We start from the raw sequence: 27,670 nt of genomic DNA, 5'->3' as shown, positions 1-27,670 counted from the left end.
CCTTGTCTGCTGGCAGAGGTGGAATGGGGGAGAACTTGCCTGACTTCCCCCAGAGAGCAATGACAAGCAGTGGATTTTCTTTGAGAGGTTCTGTGGCTTCCACAGCGCATTCGTTCCCTGGGCTCCCTTTCCCGGCAGAGAGAGCAGAAGGCTCTATCCTGCTCCTCCTTGGGCAGTAAGGGGTCTTCTATTCTTGCTTATTTCTGCCAAGCTCTGACTTGTTGAATAACCTGAGAAAGACTGAACTAAAATAAATCTAGTTGTCCCACAGTGCCTGTAAATCTCCTTATTCTACAGATATGGAAGTGCCCCCCCCCCCCCCACTGCCCGCTGCCGCATAGATTGTAAGAGCAGAGCAGCATTTCTGGGCTGCTGGAGTGGGAGGGGATTGGAAGCAGTGTGATTCATTAGCTCCTGCCTTCTCCCGGAGGGCTCTTCTGCTTTTTAAGCCTGGGCTTGGAAGAGATGGGAATGGCGCGATCCTCTGCACTGTGTGGCTGGCAGCGTGAGGAGGCAGCGTGCAGCGGGGGACAGACTGGGGACTGCAGGCACCGGACCGCTGCTGTGCACCCCTCGGACTGGGAACGTGTGGGGCAGTGTGAACCCCTCCTCTGGGAGCCTCATGTCCTGCTGCGCATCTGAGGGAGGCTCTATTTGCCTTTGCTCCAAGCACTTGCTGTATAAAATGAAGGCTTTTCCTGGATTTTATGGGTCTGTTTTTATGAAACATGAGCTTTGATGTCTCATTTGCTGCAAGCCCTGGCAAGGGGTGTTACTAGAGCTCACCAAGGGCTGGCGCAGAGTTGTTCTGAACAGCAGTGGAAACTATTACAAGGGGAACTGTGGCTCCCCTGCACAAGGGCCCTTGTAGCTGTATCCCAAGCCATGTCCATGGGCTCCTGGCATAACTTGGACTCTTTTCTGTCCTGCTGAGGGTGTCAGGTGTGATGATGCCTGCTTTGGGTGTGTGAAGGAGTTTTGCTTGGCCTAGCAGCATGTGGGCACCCAAGCGTGGTAAGGAGCAGCAGATCAGGTGGTAAGTCTCAAAGGGCAGGGGGAGGCCGTAGGAGCAGAGCAGTGAGCTGCAGGGGGATGTGCTGCTCCTCCACAATGAGCCAGGACTACGTGCCGGCTCATCTAGAGCCACAGTCCCGGGGGCTCCTCACGCTGCAAACACTTGTGGTTCTCTGCAGGGTCTCCTGGGCAGAGTGCAATTGGTTCCAAGGCTGTGGCTTAAGAAAATGGTGCTCCCCTCTCCCTTGGGCCATTGCAGGGCAGGGTGGGTTTCCCGCAGGCAGGAGTGGCATTCCCTCTCCGCTCCGGTTTGCAAGGCAGAGCTGTGTGCGTGGGAGCACACGCACACAAGTTCCTGTACAGGCTTCTGCCCCAGGCCCTCCTGTTTCCATGTTCTTTCTCTGCCTTCCTTCCCTCGTTGCCAGAGAGGACTAACTTGGGAGGGAGCAGCATTCCCTCTGCCCCTCCTGCTGTGCCCTGGGCCAGGGCAGTGGGTGCGCGTGCGCCCATTGCCCACGCTGCTGGGGCTGGGTCGCTCACAGGACGACGCTTCTCCGCTGTAGTTGTTTTGAGGGCTGCATCTCAGTGGAGTGTCTTGGGAACGGAGCCAGGCCCCACCTCCATCACGCACATCCCATGGTGACTGCATCGCCTGCACAGAAACATAACGGAGGGTGGCACTTGTGTATTTTTAGCTTCTGCTGCATTGTATTAAGAGCTGGAAACAAGGGGTTTGGACACCCTGTGACTAGAATACAACAGCCTATGCTGTGAACGCCACCAGTGGGGATTGCAGCTGCTAGAGAGGGTGGATGAACAGCCTGTTAAAATGCTGTGTATGGAAAAGGCTGCATTTTCCACTCCCATCATGGTGCTCTGCACCTAGTCGTATTGACAGACTGGGCTGGTGGCTCCCAGCGCAGCCACCTCAGGCAGGCAGAGCTGTGTGATCATGCCTGTCTCAAGATGCTCTCACCATGAAGACTGGCCTGCCAGCATCATGGTGGCCTTGCTGGTGGGTTCAATCAGTGCTGTGGACAAAAGTCTAGCAGCTGGGGCACTGGACATCCCCCAGATGTTGACCTCTCTTTAAAGAGCATGGAAAGCTTCCATGAACCCTTCAGTCAGGGTCCCCATGGAGGTTCCCCGTGCAGGGCAGATCTGTGGGGTTTGAGCTGACTGTTACCATGTCCTAGCCACGAATGCAGGGCTTCCACAGAGGCATCCTGCTTCTCCTGGAGGACTTCAGGAAGGCCCTGATCCAGCCTACGCTGAAAGGAGTTTGCATGGTGCTAGCGTTTCCACTACACTGGAAAGTGCTGCTGTGTACAAGATGGCTTGTTGTGCGGCAGCTACTGCTGGCTCTGGTGACGGCACCCAGCGCAGGTATTTGTGCGGACGTTGTCTGAGCTCAGCAGCCAGGGGAGCTGGCTTTGCTCTTGGCAATGCTCACATGAAGGACTCAGCCTCAGCCTCCTCGCGGGATGGAGCTGCGGTTCACACACTGAGGCTGCAGGCGAAGTTTCACTCTGCCGCAAACACTCGGCTTTTGCAGGGGGGAAAGCTTGAAGGGCTCGGAGCAAGGCCTGGAGGTGCAGAGTGGGGAGTGGGGCAGAAATGGAGGCCATTGCTCCTCTCCCCTTCCCTCCCCCAAACTCTCCTGGAACTTTTGGGGTTTGGGTAAGGAGCGGGAGCGATGCTGGCTGACAAGGGAAGTAGCTATTCCCGTCAGCGATGGTGTAACATCTGCTTCCTCCCCAGCATTCCTGGTTCAACATCTTCTTCCTCCCCCGCATTCCCGGTTCACAGCAGCTTTCCCGTTGGTCTGCGGCTTCTGTCATTTGGATGCAGGGGAGACTCTTTGCTGCCTTTCCTGGTACTGCATGAAGAGGGGTTATACCGTACGATCAGTGCCAGCTTTACTGGCCAAAAGGTGATGCCAGGCTCCTCAGCTGCGGAGTTGGGAGCCCAGGACCCCAGGAGGCAGGGAAGATAATGTGACCATGGACGGAGAAGTACTCTGGGCTGTGTGGCAGTTCCCTCCTGGCTGTGCAGACAGTGCAGGCTTTTCTGCTCCTCCCAGCCAAGCCTGAGCCCTTCTGCTGCAGCCCTCTGAGGTGCTTGGGCCCAGATTTCTGTATTCTCCACCCAAAGCTGTGAGCTGTTCTCCTTCTCACCTGCTTGCTGCTTAGGATTGTCATCCCAGGCTCCCTGTCCGTAAGGTCTTAGTGTCATCCCGGTGCCCTGTCCAACCGCCCTTTCTCCCTGTCTCCAGTTGCAGTCTGTCGTTCCCTCCTTCTTCCCCTACTTGCCATCCCTCCACAGTTCGTATTCCCCTCCTCCTCCCCGTTATCCCTGAAGCTGCCTGTGTCTGGCAGGGCAAGGGAGAGGGGGGGAGCAGTGGCTTCCCCCTTTCAGGCCTGGCGCAGGCCGCAGGGAGTCCTGCGTGCCCCGGACAGGCGTCCGGTGAGCTCTGCTGAACGACCCCGCTCCAAAGCCCCCTGCCCACAGGCAGAGTGGAGTTTCTAAAGTGTGCCCGTAGGTTTCTGCCAACCCAAGTCAATCCTTTGCTGGAGGGGTTGAGGAGAGGGTCTGGTGGTGCTGCAGGAGCCTACTGGGCCCAGTTTGCTGCTTCTCATCTCTGTGCGTGTCTGGCTGTCCTTGCTGAGTCAGCAGTTTGGGAGAGGGGAGGGACCCTTCAAGGATCCGGGGCAGGAGCAGCTGCTTTGCCTTCCATCTCCAGGTGTTGTTTTCTCCTAACTCCCAGATGAAAATGGGGAAGTTAAGGCAAATTGGAACTGCAAATAAAATAGAACAATTTTATTAAATTAAGGAAATGCACCATTAAGGCCCACCATAACCTTGACTTTGCCCTCTAATGGGGTCGTGCAATTATAAGTGTTCTCTGTTAGCCTTTATGGTTCTCTGGGGAGATTTTAAACATTTTTTTTTTCCTGACCTTCTCTTTGACAGTAGTTAGACACGTGGGACAAGACTCGGCTCCAGCTGCTGCTGAGGGACTTGCTTTCCTGTGTGAAATATAACATAGAAGATTTCTCTGGGAATAAAAAAATGTACAATTGTTACATAAAAATGTATTCCAAAAACATAAAATCATTACAGTCCTCACCAAGAAAATGTCAGTTGAGAGACAATTCAAAGGAACAGCTCTAGGCCTAAAAAGTGTACAGGGATTATAGAGACTGCTTGGATATTGTATCAGATGTTCAGGGGAAATGTGTATCACTCACCAGAACCTGGAATTCTTCTCCCTCTTTCCCCAAAATAAACCAGAAACAAAAAAGCTTGTGTGATTAATCAGGCATGTAAAAAGAAATGTACAAGACATGTAAAAGAGGCTGTTCAATGTAAAAAGATGTATTTTCTTGATTGACTTTAATTTTAAAAGTTACAGTAAGAGAAAGAACACACTCTGGGAATTTCAAAGTAACTAAAAAGGACTAAAATGATTTTTAGGTACCACTTGCTAAAGGCATGAGATCCAATAATAAATTCATTTTCAAATATCTCAAGACTAAAAAACTGTAAGAGGAGTTATAGGGTAAATAAGCAATTGAGGTGTCAAGTGAGTGCTTGTGGAAATGGGGCGCTGGCAGAAAAACTCTGTCATGCAGACAGGAACAGTCCTAACCCTGAGCCATCCTTTATCGCAGAAGCGTCTGAGGCTTGCTCTTAAATTAAAGGGTTTGGTAAAGGTATTTTGGAGCAGGGTAACGCAAGTCACCAGGATTAGGTGGTATTTGCTCCAGAATTGTAAAGGAGCCTGATGTGATGTTGGGAATTGCTGATAGTGTTATCACCCATCAGGTCCATGGCTGTGGGAGTGAAGATGTAGCAAATGCGATGCAAAGCTTCAAAAAGGGTATTGGGTCTTCTGGGAAATTAAAGGCCAGTAGGTTTCCTTGTGTATTGGATAAATTGTTAGGAGTTATAATAAACACTTGCATTAGTATATTTAACAATGAAAAGATTACAATGGTGAACAGTCAGTGTGGCTTTTGTAAAGCAAAGTCATGCCTCATAATCTGCTGTGGGGTTTTAAGATAGTCGGATCATGTGGGTAAGACTGGTCGGGGCTGATACAGTTCACAGAGACTTGCAAGCAACTGTTGAGAAAGTTTTTCACCAAATGCTTTTGAAGAAGATAAGTAGTCTTCTGGTAAGAGGTCTTTTTGTGAATTAATGACTGCTTAAAAAATAGGAACCAAAGCACAGGAAAAAATTTATCAGCTTTCACAGTGCAGGGCAGGGGAAGGTTACCTGCTGGTTCCTGCAGGTGTTGGTGCTGTTAGGTGTGCTTATAAGTCATCTAGGAAGGCAGGCAGAAAGTGCCTACTGGTTGAGATTATCTGAAATGCTGAAATGAAAAATGAGTCTAAAAAGTTGAAGAAAAATTGTAAGATACACCAAGTAATGCATGTGTGGGAACCAGCCCTACTTGTACTTTCACTGGGGGTGTCCCTACTCCTGGAACAGACTATAAAACACTGGAAAAAGAGTTTGGAAAGCATCTGCCCTGGGGGTTGTCTCAGAAATGTATTCAGTGATTAGGAAAGGGAGAGGGAAGAAAGCAGAAACCCTCCTGCTGCTACATGGTACACCACCTCTTTGATACCTTGCGCATTCCCCTTGCTACCTCAAAACTGATTGAATTAGAAGAGGTACAGAGAAGGATAAGACAGATGATCTGAGAGATGAAACAGCCTGCATTTAAGGAGAGGATGACTTGCCACCTGTGCTTAGCTGGGCAAAGAGCTTGAGCGACAGAGAATGGTAAAACTGTGGACAAGACCGAGAGGGTAACCTGGAAATTGTTCTTTGTACTCTCACACCTTGAGAACTCAAAGACACTCAGAAGGGCAGCAGGATTAAATAGCGTAAGTGCTTTTTTTCCCACACCTAATCAATGCGTGCTGCTCAGTGCTACCAGGTGCTGTGGAGCCTAGGGTTACAAGTGGTTTCACCTAGCTATGAGCCACAGTGGTCCAGATTCAATCCTGCCTCTTGGACTGCAAAGCCACAGTTTGCCTGAGCAGAATGGAAGGCAAAGCACTCTGCATGTCCTGTGCCTGGCCACCCTGGAGTCAGAGCACTGGCCTAGATGGGCCCGCCACTGATCCAGGGCAGATCCATTAACTAGGCCAAGCTTGGTTTGCCCACAACAGAGCTGTGGCTTCCCCAGTAATAGCTAGCACTACCTGGCTTCTGTGACAAACATCCTGGGGCTGCCATTTGCCTGGTTCAGGCTCCTGAAGATGAATATATTTCTGCCCCTGTGAAGGGAATCTGAATATGGTTGTGTTGCATTCCTGGCTGTTGCTGCAAGACAGGCATTGTGGCCAGTAGCCCCAGCAAAGCAGTGAGCAGCCTGATTGCTCATGGAGACGTGTATCCTGGGCCTCCCTGCCAAAGGCTGGAGGCTGCTGCAGCAGCACAGCTCCATCGGGTGCTCTGTTCTCCTTCATATTGCACATTCAACTCCTCATCGTGTGGAAGTGGAGATGGTTGTTCCCTCCTGTGCTGGGACAGCGGTTGATGCTTTAGAGCCGGCTGCACAGAGGACTAGCTGGGCTGTGGCCAAGCGATGGCAGGCAAGCTGCAAGCATGCTTTGAAGCCACCTGGAAGCACGGCATTCCCAGGCTTTTCCTGTGGCCACAAGCTGCTCGGTCCGACGTGATGTTTGACGACACTTCTGTAGCAGGGCCTGTGCCAGAAGCTTCTGGCTATTCCTGTTGGAAGCAAGTGCTGTTGCTTGGTACCAAAACTAGGCTTCGCAGACCCATCGAGGCAGGCTTTGACATCCAGGTGCCCACAGGGTGTCCCATGGTAAAGTTAATGCTTCCCCTGGTATTGCTGGATCTGCGTGCCTGCTGGGGGCGGACACATACATGTGCGCTCTCCCTCCACAGTGGGGTTGCCCAGAGGCTGGAGGGGCTGTTGGCAGCTAAGAGGTGATGCAGGAGGAGAGAGATCCCCTGTTTTGCCTACCTCTTCACAAACCATCTGGCAGCTTGTGTTTGTTTCTGTAAAGCACCGAGCTTTCTACTGCAGCACCCCTTTCTGGCAGGCTGGGATGTCTTTAGAAGCAGTCATGGAAATGCCCTTTCAGATTTGCCTGAGAACCACAACGCAAGCACGATTCAAACCCCACAAAGTAGATCACAGTTTGAGGCCTGCTCTCCTGACAGCTTCCTTTTCAACCTGCCTCATATGGTATGGCCCGAGGCTTGTGCCGGGCAGTGGGTGTGCCAGCGCTTACGTGTTTGCTTGGTTGCTGCTCCACGCGGACACCTGGCCCCTGAGGTTCACAGACTTCTTGACTCAGCTGAGGTTGGGATCAGGGCCCCATTCCCTGTCCTGTCCAGATATGGCATTGGCATGGCTGGACATGACCACAGCAGCAGTGTCCTTTCCAGCTTTGCCTACAGTGCTCCTGTCTGCTGGGCCCTGGGGGAGTTAGGGCATTTGCTGTCCTAGGTTGTGTTTGGGTTCTCCCTGGCCTGGAGTGGGTGCCCTCTTCTCCATGGCTTCTGCTCAATGGTCAGTGCTTGGGCAATGCAGCCAGCGTGGAAGAAGCCCTGCAGCCAACAGCTGTGTGTACAACTGGTGCAAGTCTCAAACTGTTCAGGCAGGCAGCAAGAAGTGTTTATTTTCTGGGAAGATCTGATGTGTGCAACAAGAGAGACCCACATTTCCACGCCTGGCAGTCATGGCTCAGCTCCCCCAGCCCACCGACTGTCAGACTGAGCTACTCCAGATGCTCAGCACAGCTCCTGGTCTTCTGCTGTGGGTGAGCAGAGGAACCCCTCTCTGGAAGGGCAGATGACATCTGCTGCTGGACAGCACCAAATTTGCTGCATCCAGATCCATTGCTGTTTGGGTGGTCTGTCTGCAAGCAGGCAGCCCCTTCTGAGACTCAGGGCTACAAGCCATGGCTGGGAAAGAGTAGATCACCTTCCTACTGTGCTAGGATGCTGAAGATTTGCTTTACGTCTGGTATCTGCATTTGGCTTCTATTCAGCGCAGAAGCAAAAGGAGATCCAGCCTCTTGGGGGTCTGTAAGCTTTGTAGCTAATCCAGTAAATTGTTCCAACTGATCCCTAACTCGGGCAGCTTGCAAGATCTGAGGAATAAAAAGACTGGAGCTGGGGCTGATCCTGTTACTCAGCCTGTTAGCTCGGAGGCAACATCTGTAGTGCTGTTTTTCTGCCTGCATAAAGTAGGTTCCTCATAATTGCTCAAGTATGTTTTGACTGTTTGTCCATGTGTTAGGATGACTTCACTGATCTGTCCCGAGTCACTTGAGCAAACTGGCAGTGGGGGCCAAGGCAGTGTGCTGGAGAGTGCTGCATATGGACAGAAATGCTGTGGTACAGCCCACCAAACGATGCCACACGTGCAGGGAGCCCAGCTCGCGGGTGGCTCTAGGAACTTCTGGAATCTTTTCCCTCTTGCATTCTCTTTCATGTACTGCTTCCCTCTTATCTGAATTAGAAATCAGAGTGTACAGAGTACCCTTCACTTGGACCACCATGAATGGACTCCAGCTCTCAGGCCTTAGGATGTAAATATTTACATACTCTCATGCTGCTCTGGAATATCTAAAGAACTGAATGGTGTTGGGACTCCATGAGGTCAGAGCATTGTTCCTGGCCGTCAAAGGCTGCTTTGGGACATGTCACAACCTTAGCATCAGGGAAGTGACTAGTGAAGGGAAATAGCTCTCATGGCTCCTGGCACAGGGCACCCTGTGCGGAGACTGGATGCAGCATGCCAGCGGGAGCATTGCCACTGCCCCGCTGTAACACAGTGACCCCCAGGGCTCTCACCAGCTGTGCTTGCAGGAACAATGGCATGGTTGGGTTGGGCTGTGCACTTCAAAGAAACAGCTTCTCTGATATTTGGAGGGATCAGCCTTTGGGGGAAAATGGGGCACTTAGATGTTTTGTGAACGATGAAAAGCTGTTACCCATGAAACTCATGTTAGTTTTCACCAGCTAGTTTTGGACCTGCTGGCAAGAGCGTTAGCCTGGCAGCTCTGAGGAACAGGGATCCCTAGTTTCTCTCCTAGGAGGCAGAGGGTCCGCTGCACTCTCTGGAGTAGCCTTTTCTCCAGAGGAGAAGACCCTGCGTGGTGGGGCAGGCCTGGCAGGGGCTCTGCTCCACACCGTGTTTGATGTGACAGCCACCAAACCCCCATCTTTCCAGTGACCAGCTTGCAAAGAGGCAATGGCCTGGCTGAAAGCGTAGGCAGGGAGAGGTGTTCCCTGCACCAGCAGGCTCTGGGGATGGGAACTAACGGGTAGAGCAGTTGAAGCAGAGCTCAGCATATTGCTTTCTCCATCCTTACAGTAAACAGCCGTGTTTCTGCCTGGCCCTTTGCACAGCCCTTGCTCTCTCTGTTTCCGGCAGCTGTTTTGAGGGATGTTTCTGGTTCCATATCCTGTCCCAGTTACAAAACGCCATGTGCTGCTCCCTTGCTCAGGGGAGCATTGGTCTGCTTCGCGGCCCCAGTGTCTGCGGGAGCCTTGCCAGCCTCGCTGTCCCAGGCTCCTCACGAGAAGCTGGCGGTCGCTGCTGACAAGCCTGGGCTCCTTATCGCAGGCGCTCCTTCTGCCTCTTTAGTAGAGCTGGGTGTTTAGTGCTGTTTTCTGTTTGGGCCTCCTGCAGCGGAGCATGTGGGGGAGGCAGCAGAATTCCTTTCAGTTTTTAGTGCTGGAAAATTTGCAGGAAGTGAACAAAGAGCAGGATCAGGAAGAGCAGATCTGCTGTCCTGGGCTGGAGAGAGTCCAAGGCACCAGAGCAGCTCCCAGGGAAAGGTGCCCTGCATTTCTGCCCTGAGCTCTGCTCCAAGCAGGGCTGCCTCCTGCCTTGCCTCAGGCCTTTATGGGACCTGCTTCTTCTTGCCCTCTTCAAGCAGGAAGCTGCAAGGCAGGTTTAATTCCCTCCCTCCCTGCCCTGCTGGGACAATCCCTGACTCTGGGCAACAGGCAGAAGGTGGCCTGGGCATGTGGGCCACTCAGTGGCTCTGGGCCTCAGCAGAGGAAGGTGCTGGAGTGCGAGATCAAAGCCAAGGCTGTTCTTGGGGGTGAAAGAGGTGCCAGCAGCCTCCTCCCTCGACCTGTATGGGGCTGGTAGTGTGAGGAACCAGAAGGCCTCATTCTAACCTTCCCTGCTGGGTAATTGCCCATTGCCAGCCTCCATCAACTTCTTATTTGAGAGACATGGAGCTAACTGGAGCGAGTCTAGCAAAGGGCTACTAAGATGATTAGGAGACTGGAGAATCTGTCATATGAGGAAAGGCTGAGAGAGCTGGACCTGTTCAGCCTGGAAAAGAGAAGACTCAGAGGGGATCTTAGCAATGTGTATAAATATCTGAAGGAAGGTGTTAGGAAGAGGCGGCCAGACTCTTTCCAGTGGTGCCCAGTGACAGGATGAGAGGCAATGGGCACAAACTGAAACACAGGAAGTTCCGTCTGAATCTAAGGGAAAGCTTTTTTACTGTGAGGGTGACAGAGCACTGGAACCGGTTGCCCGGAGAAGTTGTAGAATCTCCGTCCTGGAAATATTCAAAAGCCATCTGGACACGATCCTGTGCAAGATGCTGTAGGTGACCATGCTTGAGCAGAGGGTTTGGACTAGATGATCTCCCGAGGTCCCTTCCAACCTCAACCATTCTGTGATTCTGTAATCAGGCAGGGAGAAGGAGTGCTGGCATTTGAGCTGTGTGAGGCTCTGCATGTGGTGGTTAAGCCTTAATGATAGACCCTGTATATCCAGGGATAGAAACCTTGCAGAGCACAGTACCCAGACATTTACGGCCTTGCTGGGGCTGTAGGCCAGCAGCTTCCTTGCAAACGCCTGCTATTTCTATATGTGGCATTTGCCTCACATGCTGCCTTTCTGTTCTCTCTGCAGCCGCCGAGCTTAAAAGTGCTGAGCCGCTCCCCAATGTCGGATGCCTCGGATGCCTGGGAGTGCAAGGCACAGGACCCCTTTGCCAGCAGTGAGAAGGAGGATGAGGTGCCCCATCAGGTGACGGCCACGGATGTGGGCAGTCAGTGCCGGTGCCTGGAAGAGGAGCCTGACGGGGCTCCCCAGAAGCGGACAGCAGCCCAGAACGGGATGCAGGACAGTGGGGGTGGGGGCACAGGGGTGAAGAAGAAACGGAAGAAAAAGGAGCTGGGAGAACAGGAAGGGGGAGAAAAAGCATCTGTGGAGAAGGAGGTAAAACCAAAGAGGAGGAGAGAGCCTAAAGAACCAAAAGAGCCTAAAAAGGCCAAGGAGCCCAAGAAGCCGAAGGAGCCCAAGCAGAAGGAGGTGGCCAAGAAGCCCCGGAAACCCCGGGAACCCAAAACCCCCAAGGAGCCTAAAGACAAGAAGAGCGGCTCTGAGCCTGCCCCCAGAGCAAGACCCAAGAAAAGCAGGTGGGTGATGGTGTGACCTTGTCCCTTTGCATGGTGTGGATGGGGTATTGGGCTCATAGGAGCTTCAGCCATGCTGTGGCTGTAGAGAGACACTCCCAGGCCGCCATGTTAGAGCACAGGGAGCAGCATGTGCAGGGTGTCTGGGCGCTTCATGCTGAAGGCTGGACATGCAGGTGTGAAGGCTGGCATGAACTCTCTGGCCATGCAGAGACAGGACAAGCAGGTGCTGTTCTGGGATGAGACCCTATGAGACCCCGAGCCAGTGGTGCCCTGTCCTGGAGAGAGTGGAAGAGTCTTGGCCACTCCTTGGCCTGACCTTTGTGCTGAGTGTCCTGGGGAGCAGAGGGCCTTTTGTGAGGTATCTCACAAGGATAGCAACATGCTGTATGCTGAAGGGCCTGTCATGCCTATTCTGTGGCCTAGACAGAGGATATGTGTGACTCTAACCTGACATTGGGACTTTCTGTGCAAGTGAGGGCAGGGTCCCTGCACACTTCAGGCAGCCCCAGAGGCCGACAGCCTGGTAGGAGAATCTTCCATCAGATGGTCTGTTGTGGGAGGATGATGGAGCACTTAGTTTCTGCTGTTCCTCTCATGGGCTGTAGGACCTGTCCCTTCCTTGCAGGCTGCGATGCTGTGTCTGCGGCCAAGGCCGGCAGTGATCATGGAGGAAGAGAACCAGGCGTTCTGCTCCCTTGCGCGCTCCCCCAGGCTCTGGGGAAGCAGGAGTCTCTCCCTCCAGCTACGTTAGACTCATAAAAGGGCTGCAGTTCTTCGAAGGCCTGAGGACTCTTTTGTAATGCATAACAGAGCACCACTGCCTCCAGTAATTTCCCATCCTTTTAATTAACGGGCTGATTTCTTAGGAAAGCTTTTTAATTGGGAATATGTGCAGATAACAGAGCAGGTGTCTGCAGTACCAGCATCATTTGATTTACTGTCTTGGATTGGCAAGAATAAATGTTTTTGGAGAGTTCTGTACAAAGCAAGCCTGTTGACTGGAGTTGGATCCTCCTCACGTGTTGTAAATAATCCATAGAATGCACACGTATTTCTACAGTAAATGAGATTAATACAGGAGCCAGCTGGGAATTTTTCAAATAACTTTTCTTTGTTGGAAAACACCAATTTGTTAGAATTCCTTGAGGAAACTTCCCTGGAAATGTTGCCAGAAAGAGCTTCTTAGTGCCTTGCTGAGATCTCTGCTAGATCCCTCTGACCACCTCCCTCCTGCCATGGCTACCCACAGGACACTTGTTCAGAGAAAGGACCTATGCCTGGATCTTTCCGACCCCAGGCAGTGCCCTGCCCAGAGTGGGGTCAGTCTCCTTTGCTCAGTCTCTGCTGGAGCTCTGCTTTGTGCAAAGCTCGCTGACCGCCCGATCCTGGAGAAGCCGAGCCTGTAGCGCCTGCATCTGGGCAGCTGTGTCCAAGGAGCAGCCCTCAGCACCAGCCTGTTGTCAGCTTGGGTTTGTCATCAACAGATTCAAACGGTCTCCAGGGAACTAGGACACTGAATCCTGAGCAATTTCACAGGATAGGAGGTTGTTTCCACCCAAGTCCCGTTAGTGCCCTTTGGTGGGGGCTGGTGGTGAAAAGATGACAGGCAGCAAAACCCCGATGCCAGGTTGGCGGAGGCAGCTCAGCAGGATGAGAACTGGTCGCCTTGTCCTTGGTGGGGCAGGTGGGAGCTGCTGTGGCTGCAGAGGCGGGAAGCCCACAGGCGAGCTGCGTGACACTGTCACTTCTGATATTCCTTGAGCTTGGCATTTTGCGCACAAGGGAAGTGCAGCCCTCGCTCCATGGGCCTGTGAGCCAGAGCAGATGTGGATGGACAGATCAAGCCCGCAGTGCCAGGAGAGTGAGGGAAGGGCTCCTCAAGGCGCTGAGGAGGGCTGGAGAGGACTGTGAGCAGAGAGAAGGGAGGCTGCTGTCAGGGAGCAGGGCTGGAGCGGAGGGGAACGCACGGGGCTGTGCAGGGCTCCGGCCTGGGCATGACGTGGGAGGGACTATCGGGAGGCTGGCAAGACAGGGGATTTTGGCTGCCGTGTTTGCACGGGCTGGAGGTGGAGTGAGAAGGAGAGGAGCTGCAGGCAAGGAAGGGAAGAGTGAGGCCCATATAAAGACAGCACTGGGCACCGGGAAGGATCCTGCTGTTCCTGGGAAGACAAACTGCAGGCTAGGTCTCAGCACTACGTGTGGCTGTGCCAGGTCTCTGTGAGGGCAGATCCTGCTCTTACCCCTTTCTGTTCTCCAAAAGCAGGTTTATTGCCTGATCCTTGAGCCCTGTGGGCAAGGCAGGCTGTGTGGTCATCCCATCCTGTGGGACAGGCAAGTGAGTTGCTCTCCCAGAGCCCCCCAGCTTGGCCTCGTGCCCAGCGCGCAGACCTGCCCTGGTAGCAGGCTGAACTTGAGGTTATGAAGGCAGCTTGTTTACACCTCTGCCAGGGGTGAGGGATGGAGCTAGCAGGATTTCCTAATGCTGTCTCCATTACTCCTGTAAGAAGCTGCCATGTAAGCTGTCCAGCCCAGTGGTTAGGCACAAGGGCAGCAATCGACCCTCACTCCCAGAATCAGGCCCTGAAATAGGGTCCAGGCGGTCATGAGGCACCCGGCTCCATCGGATGCGCAGCCATGCTGTTGGCCTGTGGGAGCAGCTGCAGAAGAGCCCTGGGCACATCCCTCTCGCAGCAGCTCCTGTGGCCCTGCTGTGAGGACGTGCCTGGCTGACACAGGCCTGACTACCCTTACTGTGAGACTTCGGGCCCAGACCAAAGTGGGGAGAACCTGGGGAGGAGCAGACCTTTGGCGGTTTGGGCTCTTGGAGACTCTCAAAACTCTTGTTCAGGAGCTTGTTGCCACACTGGCAGGTCTCTTGTTTGTTGTCATTGCCTTCCCAGGACTAAACACAGCCTGTGATAGTGTGGCCTGTCACGGATAGATGATAGGCAGGTCAAACCGGTTCTGTAAGCTGGGGGATTGCGGTGGGCTAACTTCAGTTGCAAAACTGGAGGCCATGGTCCCTAATGCAAAAGGCACAGCAAGGTCTGGAGGTATGAGGAGAGGGGCTGAAGGGGGATCTGCTTGCTGTGCTGAGGCCAGGTGAATTCTTGGGGACATCATGAGGAGCCTTGGTGAAGAGACCACTCCACACAAAAGAAAAAAAAATAGTAAAATAACTCAATAACACATCATCCAGCCAAAAGAGACTGCTTGCAGGAGTTTGGGAGTGCCAAGAAGTTCTGTGCTTTCTCCATATTTTTTCCCAGTTGAGCCTGAGCCTGTAGTGGTCCTTCCTCCGGCTCATCTACGCTTTCTAGGAGGACCTGTGTTCACCACTGCCATTTGGAGAGTTCGGTCCTTGGGTCCTCCTTGCAGTTTTCCCTTTCCACAACCCCTTTCAGAGCCCCTTCATGGCTTATTATATCGGCATTGGGGTTAGCAACCAGCAAATCCATCCAAGGGAGGAATGGCTGCTGGGTGGGGACATCCTTGGGTGTCAAGGTGGAGGCTCAGAGGGGAAGACAGCCTGTGAGGACTGTGCTCTCCCTGTGCCCCCCCAGCCCTGGCAGCATATATGTACTCCCCAGCCGGGGTGAGAGCAGCAGGAGAAGTGGGGCTGGGGGCTCCCATGGCAGTGAGGGAAGGGAGAGGGGCCTGCGCCAGGCGAGCAGCAGACAGGGTAGGCGCTCTGTGCAAATGAAATGATTGCTGGGAGTTCTCTAAGTGGCAGATAATAGTGGCATAATTTCTTCTAAATTATTTCTAATCATAGCCAACTACTGGTTCATGAATGAAGCAGTTGTTAATTGTGACTTACAAATCAATATCTTGGGAGTTATTGCTCCAGTGGAAGCAATGCTAGCAGTGCATTTCCAGGGCTTCTAATTGAATTGTGGGTGCACGGCCAGGTCATTTTTGGCCTGAACTGCAGATTTTTAACTGTTTGGTTTTTGCCAGTTCCATACAAGTAGTGATTTTCTCATGAAAGGGGGGTAAGACCTAGACATGGTTTTGAAACCAACCGTTCCTCTGCAGCTATACAAGTCTTGGATCTGGAGGGGACCAACTGCGGGGCTGACTGTGAACGAGCAAGGCCAGCTCCCCTTTTCCTGGCACGTTGCTCTCAGCCCAGGGAGAGACACCAGCTCTTTGAAATCTTTCTCTTAACAGTGTTCATTGCAGAGGGTAAGGACAGATGTGCATGTTGGGAGTGCTTACCCTGGTGCTTCCGGGACACATTCCCTGATGCAAACAGGTTGTGGCCCTGGCTGGGGTGTGCTGGCTGGGTGCTGGGTGTCTCTAGGGGTGTCTGGGAAGCCCTGACCCCAGGAGCACTTGTCAGGGGGGCTGGCTTTTGGGGGCTGGAGGCTCTTGGGCTGCTGAGCTCTCTGGTGGGAATATCTGTGGGAGCCGGGCTGTGTCTTCATGCATTTTGTGTTTGCAGGAAGGTGTTGGGATTCACCAGGAGAAGGGCCTAAATTCTCTCCCTGGCAATAGCTTGGCCTGTGGCTTGAGCACTGAGGGCAATTGCCTGCTGTGCTGCAGCCTCCCAGTGTGCCCTTGGGAAGCCATGGTGACTTCCCGTGTTGATCCCATTTCACAGATGGGGACCTGTGGTCTGGGGGAATCTGGGACTTACATCCTTCCCATGTTGGTGGAAATCACAGGGCTTGACCCCTTCTGTCTTGAGGCACAGGCCAAGGTCTGCGCTGCTGCTGTCTTGGAAGGGGGCTGGCTGGTGCGGCACAGGGAAGACAACCACATGCTGGAGCAGCTTCTACCTGGATGCTGCCCTAAAGTCTTTCCTGGAGGTCTGGCAAGGCTCTGTGGCACATACAAGCAAGGTGGCCAGCAGTGCCACCAGAGCAAGGATGACTGGTGCTTCTCAGGCAGGGGTAGAACGTTTTTCTTTGAGGTGCCAGGACTTGAATTGCTTGTTGAGCCTGCTGAATGATATTTCTGACCTTCGTCAGGGCAGGTTGTGTGTGACTGCTGTGCTTGGAGCAGGCAACTCATTACCCTGACTTTCTGGGGTCGGTTGGTTGAGATTTCGCAGGAGCTGTAAACAGGGCTTGGTGGTGGGGAAATGGTCCTTGTACCCAGGCTGAACGTAGGTCCCCTCTTGCACCTCCCAGCTTGTGCAGAGGCTGTTGTGCTTAGGCTCAGGCTCTGGCCTTCATAGTCTGAGGAAGCAGTCACTGCGTGGGTCACCCCAGCCTGGAGGGGAGAGGCTGTTCTGGGTCTCCCGGGCTCCTCATTCCACCTGAGCTGCTGTATCCCAAAGCTTCCTGCTCCTCCTGCCCCAGACCACCCTGCCCTGGCTCTCCCTGCCCTAGGAGCTGCGAGGGTCACTGTGATGGACTGAACTCATTTTCCTGGCCCCTGTGGGGCCATTCCCCTGGCTGGCTAGAGGAAGCCCCCAGTCCCTTGCTGCCCCATGCCAGGCAGGGGCAGTTGGACCTTTCTTTCCCAGTGTACTGGAATCAGATGGGGAAGCTCAATGGTGATTAAGGAGAAAGTGAAGACTCCCTCCATCACCAGCTGGTCTGTGCTGGAACGAGCACTCCTCAGTGCTGGGGGAGACCCCGGGAGCCTCCTGCTGCCTCCGGTGACATGGTGGAAAGACAAGTCCAGAGGAGAGCCCTGTGTGGGTGCTTCCTGGCTGTGCCCCATAGAGCTGAACTCCAGGATCCCTGGAGCAGGTTTTAACTGTCAGTCTGTCCTGGCAGCAAGGAGCAGGGGCCCACGCCTGTGGAGAAGAAGAAGAAAGGGAAGAGGAAAAATGAGATCCCAGTGGAGAGTTTGGAGTTGGATCAAGATCTCCTGAGCCCGTCTGTGCAGAGCCCGGAGGAGTCTGCTGAGTCGGCTGACAGCCAGGTACATCCAAGCTGCAGGCTGGCTGGGCTGGCTGCTGGTCGGAGAAATCCAGGCACCCAGATAGATCTGAGTGTGCAGAACAGCTGAGTCCCAGGGGCGCAGCACTCAGTGCTTTCAGCAGTGTGGACTGTAGACTCCATCCCCAGAGGGGAGCCACTGGGTTATTTCCATTGGTGGTACTAGGTTCAGTGCAGACTGCTGCCCTGTGTGCGAGAAGAGGGAGCACTGCACATTCCTCGGCCTTGAATTCCCTCCTCCACCATGGCTTCTGGCTGTGCCTTCAGCGCGGGACAGTGCAGGGAGGGCTGGCTGGCCCCGTGGGGCAGGGGGGCTGTGCACGTCTCTGCAGGGCTCCTCTGCTCTTGGGCTTGGAGACAGCAGAACTGCAGTGCTGGGCAGGCTCCACTTGCGTGGAGCAGGACAGCTTTTTTGTATGCTCGTGTACTGTGAGCAGGGCCCAGATTTCTCCCAGGGGCCCCTATAATGCTCTGTGTATTGCTGTGCAACCCTGTCTGGAGGAGCTTTGCCTGGCATCAATTCCTGCCCCCATTGCTGCCTGTCGGCCTCAGAGCTCCCAAGATCCCTGAGCACTAAAACTGGGCCCTGCCTGAAACATCAATCAGTGCGCTCCCCACACTCCCCTGGGTGTATGTGGGGGTGCAAGGGCTGCGGGGGCATGCAGACCAGGCAAGGGCAAGTGCTCTGCTCCAAGATGCTGATGGAGGCCTTGGCAAAGCAATGATGGAAGCTGCTGTAGATGTTCAGCTGTGCAGGGGCTTGCATCCAGATGGCTGCCTGTTCTTCATGCCACCTCTGTCCCACTGGCACAGGGGGTGGTATGGAGATCAGTCCTGAGGCTTTTTCTCCATCTGTGCCTGTTCTCCATGTCAGGCAAGGGGGGAGGTACTTGGGCTGCCTGTCTCCCCAGTGACTGCCTTTCTTGTCTGGCACACAGAAACGCCGCTCAGGACGCCAGGTGAAGAGGAGGAAGTACAACGAGGACCTGGATTTCAAGGTGGTAGATGATGATGGCGAAACAATAGCTGTGCTGGGAGCTGGTCGAACCTCTGCGCTCTCCGCCTCCACTCTGGCATGGCAGGCAGAGGTAGGGCCAGACATGGGACTGGAAGGAGGGGGCCTCCTGCCTCCCTCAGGGTGCCTCAAAGGTGTCAGTACTAAGGTTTGAGGATGTGGAGGAGGGCAGGGGATCCCAGCACTAGGATGGGATGGGAGTGCACTTGTCTGGGAGGGTGCAGGGTGACTTTGCAGGGAGTGTGAGTGCACAGAGGGATAGGCAAGAGGCATGCAGTGCTTTGTGCAGCTGAGAGGGGCTCCAGAAGTGCAGCCCATTCTGAGGCCATGCAGAAAAGGGAAAAACTTGGCCCTTGACCTCCTGGCTGCTCTAGACTAGAAAGGCCCACTTGGCCCCCATGTAAATGAGTTGGTGTAGGTAACCCTGGTCCTTGAGCTCCTTGTCGCGTACTAGCCATAGCCTTGTCTCCCCTGTCCTGGCCTATCCTTTGAGAATATTCACATCTTTCCATGCCCCAGATTCTTTGTTTTCTCCATGTTCTGCCTTTCAGCAGTTCCTCCTCCTCCTCAGTGTTGTGCACCTGCTGCTCTGCTGGCTGGTCGTGCAAGTCTTCTGCCCTGTCACTTAGCAAAGTTGGTGGTGCTGCTACTTCATAGTTCTGTCCCTCCCATCAGCTGTGCTTGCTGTTGGTCTAACCTTTCTGCTCCTGCTAGGGGCTCTGGGACATGTTGTGCAGCCAGAGCTGTCCCTAAATGCATGACTGACCCACTGCCCATGCCCACCTTGGACTCCTGTCCCTGTAGTTCTTGCCTGTGAGGTTAGCTTGGTATCTTAACTGTGCCAGCTGTGGGCTTTGTAGGTGCCAGGTCATCATTTTCTGCCCACATTGCTGATTTTCATCAGTCCCTCAGAGTGTAGAGATACCCAGCCTGATTCCTGCCAACCAACCTGATCCGCCGGGCAGCATAACAGGGACCAGCTGGAGTCACCACACCTTGGGCCCCACTGCGCTGCCTCCTCTTCCTGCTGTTTCATCCCTGGCTTCTGTTGGTCTGCGTGTCAGACACCTGCAGCTTTCTCCCTATCTCTGGTCACTAACAAAGCTGCCAGATATTAATAATGGTCACTGATTGTTTTTATAGTGTTCTTGTGTCCGTCTCTAGTCACCTCTTCACAAGGCTTTGGCATGCATATTAGTCAGCCCTGTTGCTGAGCCAGTAAGTGTGACCTGGCCTTATGCTCCCTGCCTTGCCCGGAGGGGCTGCTGTGTACCCCATGGGACATGCTGCCCTTTTCTCACTGCTGAGGCTTCTTCAGCTGCTGCTTGGGGCCATGTCCCCAGCTGGGCTCCTGGGAGTGAGATTTTCAAGTGAGATTTTCAAAACAGCAGGTGGGAATGAGTTGCCTTTGGCATGTCTCCGTGCTGCCGACCTGCTGTCCTCTGCTCTTAGTCTTGGACTTCCACCTCAATTTGTCCTGTTCCAAATGAATTCTTAAGGCTGGTATCTGAAGGCAGCAAGGCTCTGTGCTGAGGGACTGCTCTGGGCTCCTGCCAGCAGGCTCGGCGCAGAGCCTGACCGTGGCTGCTCCCAGGGTTGGGATCAACCCTGTGGCACTGGAGCTCAGTGCCTTTGCTGCCGTGCACAGAACTGAGTGACACTGGGACATGTTACGCCAGTAGTGCAAGATGGGAGTGCTGGGCCTGCAGTGTCTCTTCTCTACCTGCCTCTCACTGTCCTGTGGAGACCTCAGGGCTGCTCTTCCCTTGGCCTGAACTTGCAGTTTTCCTTCCTGGACCCTGGACACATTTCTTGGCAGCTCTCTGGGGCAGCTCCTCTGGTGGCCCTCAGGCTGCAAACAATACGCCACAGACCTCTGTATGCCAGCTTGCCTGCAGGTCAGTGTGGGAGCTCCCCAACCACCAGGCTCTGGAGGCTGCTCTGATGGCAGTGCTGTGTCTGTGTCTGTGTTCACACAAACCCTACGTGGCCAGTCTCCCTGGTGCAACTGTGCAAGTGATATGTGTCGAACTGGAGCGCAGGAACTCTGGAGTGGGTGGAAGGGTCTGGGGAAATGGGCGCTGCATGACCAGCTGCAGCCAGAGCATCTCTGTATGCTTCCTGCACCCATGTTACCCTGGCATAGGGCAGAAAGGGCAGAAATTCCCCTGTGGGCCACAGGACTGCAGCTTAGGTACCCAGATGTGTCTGCTCTTTCCTCTTCTCACTGTGTTGCAGTGCTGGGCGCTGCATGTATGTGTGGGCCCAGTGTCCTCCACAGCACCCGCCACAGTGGGTTAGTGCAGAGGCAGAGGATCAGCTGAGGGCTGAGACGTGGAGGAGGGCACTGCAGGCCCTGGCATGGCCTTGTCTGTCCCGGACCCTGTTGGGTGAGTGGTATGGGAGGGAGCCCTTCTACATGCCCTGCGGGGACAGGGTGCCCTGGCTGGCTGCCCCCTCCCCAACCTGCCCCATGTCTCTCTTGGAGGAGCTTTCCTAGTCCAAGAAGGAACATTCCAGGGCTGCTCTACCCGGTGCCAGGCTCTGTCCACATCTGAAGGAGATGAACACAGTCCTTCTCCTTTCTGCTCTGCACTTTGCTTTTTCTCCTGCTGCTGTACCATCTCCCAGCCTGGACAGAACTGCTATTTCTAATGCTCAAAAAAGCTCCAGACATTTTTGCTGTCTCTCCTCTCTCCTTAATCTTTTCCTGCCTCTCCTGCCACAGCACAGACAGGCACAAGCTCAGCTCCCTTGTCCCTCAGCTCAGCTGTCAGTAATGCTGATCCTGCTGCAGAGCATGTCTGGGAGAGACGAGTGCCCCTTGGACTCCCCGCTTGCTCCATGCCTTGGGTCTTCAGGCTGGAAGCTGGCCAGCATCAGGACCACCTCAACAAAGCTTGTGTGCTCAGAGCGAGGATGTGTGGGGTGGGCACCCGTGGGTGGACAATGGAAGGTCTCTGTGGCCTTGTGGGGTGAATTCCTCATGGCGGGCCCAAAACCAAGTGACTTGGCATGGAGAGTTGTGAGGGGGTGCGGAGCTGCCTCGCCTCTCTTCAAGAGAGCACGTGCAAAGAGAAGGAGGCCAGCACTTTGAGCCTGCCTGGGAGGAGCTGGATGGATAGTGGTGGGGCTGGGGTCCTGCTGCTATCCATCCCCCTGTCCTCAGGTTACCAAGACCCACATGTTCCTGCTGGCCTGGGCATTGCCACTCCATGGATGGGTCAGTTGGGTCTCACTATCCTGAGCGTGCAGGGCTCTCCTGTGAAACACCCTGTGGCTCAAGGGGACAGAAAGTGAGTTGTGCCAGGTCCCTGCTAGCCACCAGCTGAGCATGGAAATGAAGGCTCCTACTGTGGCCTGCCCCTGTCCCAGCTCTCCCTCTCTGGTCCATGTTAGTCTTTCTCTGAGTGATTCAATTCACCCAGCAGAAGCAGGGTTGGTTTTCTGCCAGGTGATTTGTTAGAGGGTGTCAGCTGCAACCTCAGAGTAAGGACCCCCCTCCTCTGTCCCAGCTGCTGGCTGCCGAATTGTGTGGCCCTGGCTGGAGTGGCACCAGGCTAGAAGGGTCTGTCGTGGGTGAGTGTAGCTGGGCTGGCAGCACCTAGGCGCTAGCACCCAGAAAGGGTTCCCCAACCCCAGCTCTCCCAGGGTCCTGCTGTACTGGCATTGCCTGCCCAGCTGGTTGGTTGGGAGAGGAAGAAACAGCCAGCTCTGCACTGGGAGGGTGCCAGAGGCCAAATCATACAACAAGTTGGGAAAACAATGCTCTGCTTTCCTCCCGGTGTCCCCAGGAGCCTCCCGAGGATGATGCCAATATCATTGAGAAGATCCTTGCCTCCAGAATGGTGCAGAAGGAGGTAAGTGACAAAGATGTTGGTGGGAGTGAAGGTCCCCAGGCAGAGGAGGGACGGGTCCTGGCTGCCTGGCGCAGTTGGGACATGGAGCATAGCAGCACTTAGCACTGTTGTGCCATTCCCTCCACCAGCTCTTTGCAGGGTGCTAAGTGGGGGGTGCCCAGAGTGTCACCTTTCTGGTTGGGGATCCACATGGTGTCTCTCCTGGCCTGGGCACCAGAAAGCCCCTGGAGAGGAGTAGGGGCTGGTCTGGTCCCCAGGAGATGTTTGAGTCCCTTATGCTCAAGTGTGGTCTCAGACCATGTTCCCCAAGGCCACTGAGCCTCCAGGGCAGAAGTCACGCTGAATGCCGTGCACTCCTCGCTGTCCTTGGGGCTCAGCCTGCCTGGAGCCTGTGGTCAGGCCGGAGGAGGCCTGTCCGGGCTCAGGCTGCAGGAGATGCCTCCTCTTTTTTACATGGGCTCTGGCTGTCACTAACTGTCTTTCCCTTGGTTTCAGGCTCACCCTGGAGGCCTAGCGTATGAGATGGAGGAGTTCTACGTCAAGTACAGGAACTTGTACGTGCGGTGTTGTGCTCTTTGCCCAGCAGTGGTGTGTACGCAGGAGTGAGGGGCAGACCTCTTGCTCAGCCCGTTTTTGCCTCCATCCCATCCCCAGTTGCAGCCCCAGCTTCCTTGCCTCACTGCTCCCATCCTCCCAAGCCAGGCCCTCTGCTGGTTTGTGGGAAGCAACAAAGTCACTGCAGCTGCAGTGCTGAGTCGAGGCCTGGACCCAGGCCATTGCTTTCTCCAATTTGGGGCTTCGCATGATGAGTCGTGAGCTGGATGCTCTCTGGGTTGCTGGGAGCTCCCTGCTTGTCTGTATGGCAGATGGGAACTTTGCCCAAAGGCCTCTATCAGGTTTTATTGATTTTTCTTCTGCAGCTCCTACCTTCACTGTAAGTGGGCAACTCTGGAGGAGCTGGAGAAGGACCCCAGGATCTCTCAGAAGATAAAGCGCTTCCGGAACAAGCAAGCTCAGATGAAGCATATTTTTACAGAGGTGAGAGCTGAGTGCAGCAGGTTGCCATTCTCTTCCTCTGGCACAGCTGGGCCTGGTGCAGTGGCTGAGCAGGCCGAGAGCCAAGTGCTGCCTCTGGCATCTCTCCCTGCCCAGGTGAGACCAGCTCCACAGCCAAAATCCCTGATCGGGGCTGGGCAGTCAGGGCTCCAAGTGTAGCTGCATCTGCCCTGCCTGAGCTCTCCCATAGCCCAGCGAACCCTCAGTGCTGGCCAGAGCCCTGCCCGTGCCCTCCCGCTGACGCCGCAGCTACGCCAACCCCACTGTGGCGATGTCCAGGTGAGCAGGTGGGGCTGTTGGAGCCAAGGAGCTGTGACAGTGCCCTGAACACCTGTGGTGTCACCGGAGGAGGCATGGTCAGGGTGACAAATGTCACTTGCTGGGCGCTGCTTGCCCTGGACTGCTAGGGCAGACCATGAATCCTAGCCTTGGTGGGAGGGAGGGCAGTGTGCAGTGCTGGAGGTGCCTTCTGTGTTTATCGGGGGAATGTGCCTCCTCATGGTGGAGCAGGGATGCTGCAGGAGAGGGGGAACTGTAAGTACTTGGGTTTATGGGAGCTTCTGCCTGCTCTGCTCTATAAGCAGATTAATCTTGAAGGGTGTTCTGTAATTTATCTTGCTGCTCTGGAGGTAGTTGTTGGATCTCCTTGAATTGCCCCTTACAAGTGTAAATCAGGCCAGTAGGCTATGCAGATTGCTCCATGGATGTGGATGCAAAGCCTGGAGGGGTTCAGATTTCTCACTCCTGAATCTGTTTGGGGTCTTTCCCAGGATGCAAAGAAAAAGCATGTGTTCGAATGCACTGTATCATTAACAATTCAGCAAGAAGCAACTGCTGTTTCACGTGACTAGCTGGGGCTTGGAGAAACCCATTTCCTCTCATTCTCTAGCCCTGGACATGTGTCTGTCCAAAGGATCACTGCTAGTGTAAACCTCACTCCTCTACAGGCCTTCCTGGGTCCCTGCTCCAGCGTGAGGATGAGTCCTTGCCTTGTGAATGGTTGCTGCTGGTGCTGCTCGTGACTGCTGAGCTGGAAGTGGGAGGGGAGAGAGAGACACAGGGAAAGAGAGCAAGGTGTTATCCTTGGTAGAGGACTAGGGGTTCATTGGGGACAGCTGGGAGAACCCAGGAGGTGCTGTGTGTGGCTCTGCACTGTGGCAGTCACAGCTCTGGATGCTGAATATAAGCTGGAGCACACAGCTCAGGCTTTGTACCTCGAGGTCACGTGGACTGGGGCACACATTCCTCCCTCCCAGCAAGGACAGCATGGAGCCGGTGGCCACTCTAAAGCAAGGAGTTTGCCTTCTGCAGGGCTCCTGCATCCTCCCCTCTCAGAGGCAGATGTCACCTACCTGCTCCTGGGGGCACTTCATGTGCTGAACTCAGCAGCATCCTGGGGACAGATATCCCACAGCTGTTTTCTCATGCCCGCCGTCTGTTTAACCCTGGGATCACCTTGAACTTGCCTCTCTTTCTATTCTTTCCTCTCACAGCCTGATGAGGATTTGTTCAACCCAGACTATGTGGAGGTGGATCGAATCCTGGAGGTGGCTCACACAAAAGACCCTGACAATGGAGAGGTGAGTGGCTACCTCGCTTACTTGCCCTGTGGAGGGAGGGAGGCTCAGCAGGAGGCTTGGACCCTGGAAGTACATCACGTGCAGTCTTTGACAAACCTGAGGCCTTCCCAGCCTCGCACAGCCTGAATCCTGCCCGGGGGCCACTGGGCACAGAGAGATAATATGTGGGCCGCTGACTGTTCCTGTGACTGTCACCGGTGGCCTGTGGCCGGGTGCTTGGGCTGACCTGCTGGTGAGCTCTGTGCTGCTCTGCCAGCCTGTGTCTCATTGCGCTACAGGAGGTGACTCACTACCTGGTGAAGTGGTGCTCGCTGCCCTATGAGGAGAGCACCTGGGAGCTGGAGGAGGATGTCGACCCAGGGAAGATTAAAGAGTTTGAAGCCCTCCAAATCCCTCCAGAAATCAAGCACATGGTAACGTACCCAGAGGTAACGTACCCGGCTGGGAGCTCACTGCCCTGCAAGGGCAGGGATTGTCTGTGTTTTGCCAAGATCCAGCAGTGCTGGCCTTGGTACTTCGGTGCAAGCCCCATATCTTCCCCTCCAGATGGGTGAGCAGGATCTGGGGGTGGGATACTGAGGCCGAGACCTCTCTATGAATCAGCTGACTGTTGATGTCTGTTTTGAAGTGTTGTCCTGAGGTGCAGTCCCAGAAGTGGGGCCTTGCTGCGCTGAGCACTAGCCTCTTCCTCTCCATGGATCTTGCTCCTGCTCTCTCCTAGGAGCGCCCGGCATCTGAGTCCTGGCAGAAACTGGAGAAGTCCCGGGAATATAAGAACAGTAACCAGCTGCGGGAGTATCAGCTGGAGGGAATGAACTGGTTGCTCTTTAACTGGTATAACAGGTGAGGAGGGGCTAGAGCCCTGTGCTCCCACAAGGAATCCCACTGATAGTGGGGCCTCAGTGCAGGCACAGCGTACACTGTTGTGGGAGCAACAGAGCCAGGGGAGCAGAGCCAACAAGCAGCGGCCTGGCAGCAGCCGGTGAGACCTGCCAGTACTGGAGCTGACAGGCAGCAGCAGAAAAATTGTATTTGTTTTAGGTTTGCAATTCAACCTTTAGGAGTGTTTCTCTCTGGTAAATGCTGATGTGGTTTGGAGAGGGGTCTAAGATACAGCTGAATTTTGCATTGGGCAGGCTGCTGATGACCTGTTCTTGTGGCAGGAATGCTTGACAATATACTTGTCCTTGGCTGCAGCAGGCCATCAGATATGTCTTTCACTGGCCAGTGTGCGCCCAAAGGCATCTTTCACACTAGCTTTGGGTTCATCATTTGCAAGTGATTGGGTGGTGTGGCAGTTTGGGCCTCTTGTAGTGCTGTACTGATGCTGCAGGGTTGCAGGTCTCCCCACCATTCACCTTGCAGGGTCAGAGAAGTGCAGGTGGAGGTGACATGTCTGATGTCACATTGGGGAGTCAGTGGCAGGGCAGTTCCTGCTCCTACAAGGCATGTTAATGTACCCCTGTCCCTCTCTGCAGGAAGAACTGCATCCTGGCTGATGAGATGGGACTGGGGAAGACAATCCAGTCAATCACCTTCCTCTCAGAAATCTTTCTGATGGGCATTCATGGCCCCTTCCTCATCATTGCACCCCTCTCCACCATCACCAACTGGGAGAGGGAGTTCCGCACCTGGACAGAGATGAATGCCATCGTGTACCATGGAAGCCAGATCAGCCGGCAGATGATCCAGCAGTATGAGATGGTGTACAGGGACACGCAGGTGATTCATGCATGCAGTGCTCCCAGGATGCATCCTCCAACCCTGGCTTTCTTTATCTGGGAAGCACTGGGCTGCATGTGAAGCTTGCGGTTCATCTAGAGAGGGCAAGGTGATCTTTTAAGACCCGTTTGCTGGCATGGGCTCCAGGGTGCACTGTGTATGGGTGAAGAACAGGCCCGACTCGCGGAAAGGGGAAAATGCTGCAGAGCCCCAGCCGCAACTTTTGGCCAGGCTTGTCTGTCTGCCCCAGAGCAATGTCTGGGTTGGAGAGAGACAGCCTGTGGCCAGCATGTGGAAGTTTGCAGTAACCTGCCTGCTGCTTGAGGGAGGTGAATCAGGGAATCCCAACTAGGATTCAGTCGCTAACACTGATAGGGTGGGAAGCCTGTGTGGACCAGCAGGGATGTCTGTCTGCCAGGATGCAGCTAGCGTTCTGCTGCCTTGCAGGAGTCATGCACTGCCTCTGGTTTCTGTCTCTGCAGGGTAACCCTCTCCCTGGGATCTTCAAGTTCCAGGTGGTTATCACCACCTTTGAGATGATCCTTGCTGACTGCCCAGAGCTGAAGAAGATCCAGTGGCGCTGTGTGGTCATAGATGAGGCACATCGCCTGAAGAACAGGAACTGCAAGCTGCTGGAGGGTCTGAAGCTCATGGCCCTGGTGAGCGCGTCTTGCCCAGTTTTACATGAGAGCAGGATGGGCCAGAGGTGGCAGTGCCTAACAGTCAGATACTGCAGCCAGCTGCTCGGGCCCAGTGCTAGGGCTGAGAGCTTCCTGTCTCAGAGGGGAGACTATCTGAGACCCATCAGATCGCTGAAGCAGTGCCAGTGGTGGAGGGCCATTTGGTGGAAGAGGCACTGATGACCTGCATCTGTCACAAATTCCTTTTTTTGAAGTGGGACTTTAACCCAAATCTGGCCAAATCCCTGCATGTTCCTCCTATCTTTATGCACTCCCTGGCAGTCCACTACCCAGCCATGCAGCATGGTTGAGGCTGCTGCAGTGCCCAGAGGCAGTTGCTGGCCAGCAGTATGTGGCATCCTTTGACTGTGGTATGCCTTGTACCCTGTGGTCAGCA

At 54.4% G+C, this 27,670-nt stretch overlaps 1 protein-coding gene across 3 annotated transcripts in view; it reads left to right on the top strand.

The window, feature by feature from the left end:
- The window catches only part of CHD6 (chromodomain helicase DNA binding protein 6), a 95,492-nt gene that overhangs the window by 28,437 nt on the left and 39,385 nt on the right, over positions 1–27,670 (top strand). For 2 of the 3 annotated variants that reach the window (XM_026070762.1, XM_026070761.1), the window contains exons 3-13: positions 10,955–11,463; positions 17,196–17,343; positions 18,299–18,448; positions 22,170–22,235; positions 22,731–22,789; positions 23,156–23,273; positions 24,785–24,871; positions 25,150–25,299; positions 25,593–25,714; positions 26,350–26,593; positions 27,076–27,252. In XM_026070762.1, the coding sequence (XP_025926547.1) occupies positions 10,955–11,463; positions 17,196–17,343; positions 18,299–18,448; positions 22,170–22,235; positions 22,731–22,789; positions 23,156–23,273; positions 24,785–24,871; positions 25,150–25,299; positions 25,593–25,714; positions 26,350–26,593; positions 27,076–27,252 (1,830 nt within the window). The remainder of the gene's footprint in view (positions 1–10,954; positions 11,464–17,195; positions 17,344–18,298; positions 18,449–22,169; positions 22,236–22,730; positions 22,790–23,155; positions 23,274–24,784; positions 24,872–25,149; positions 25,300–25,592; positions 25,715–26,349; positions 26,594–27,075; positions 27,253–27,670) is intronic. The other variant, XM_026070763.1, reaches the window with a different exon arrangement.

Source organism: Apteryx rowi, unplaced genomic scaffold, assembly GCF_003343035.1.
Source record: "Apteryx rowi isolate R43461 unplaced genomic scaffold, aptRow1 scaffold_318, whole genome shotgun sequence".
Lineage (NCBI taxonomy): Eukaryota > Metazoa > Chordata > Aves > Apterygiformes > Apterygidae > Apteryx > Apteryx rowi.
The sequence above is the reverse complement of the archived record's forward strand: the minus strand, read 5'-3'. Positions and strand labels throughout refer to the sequence as shown.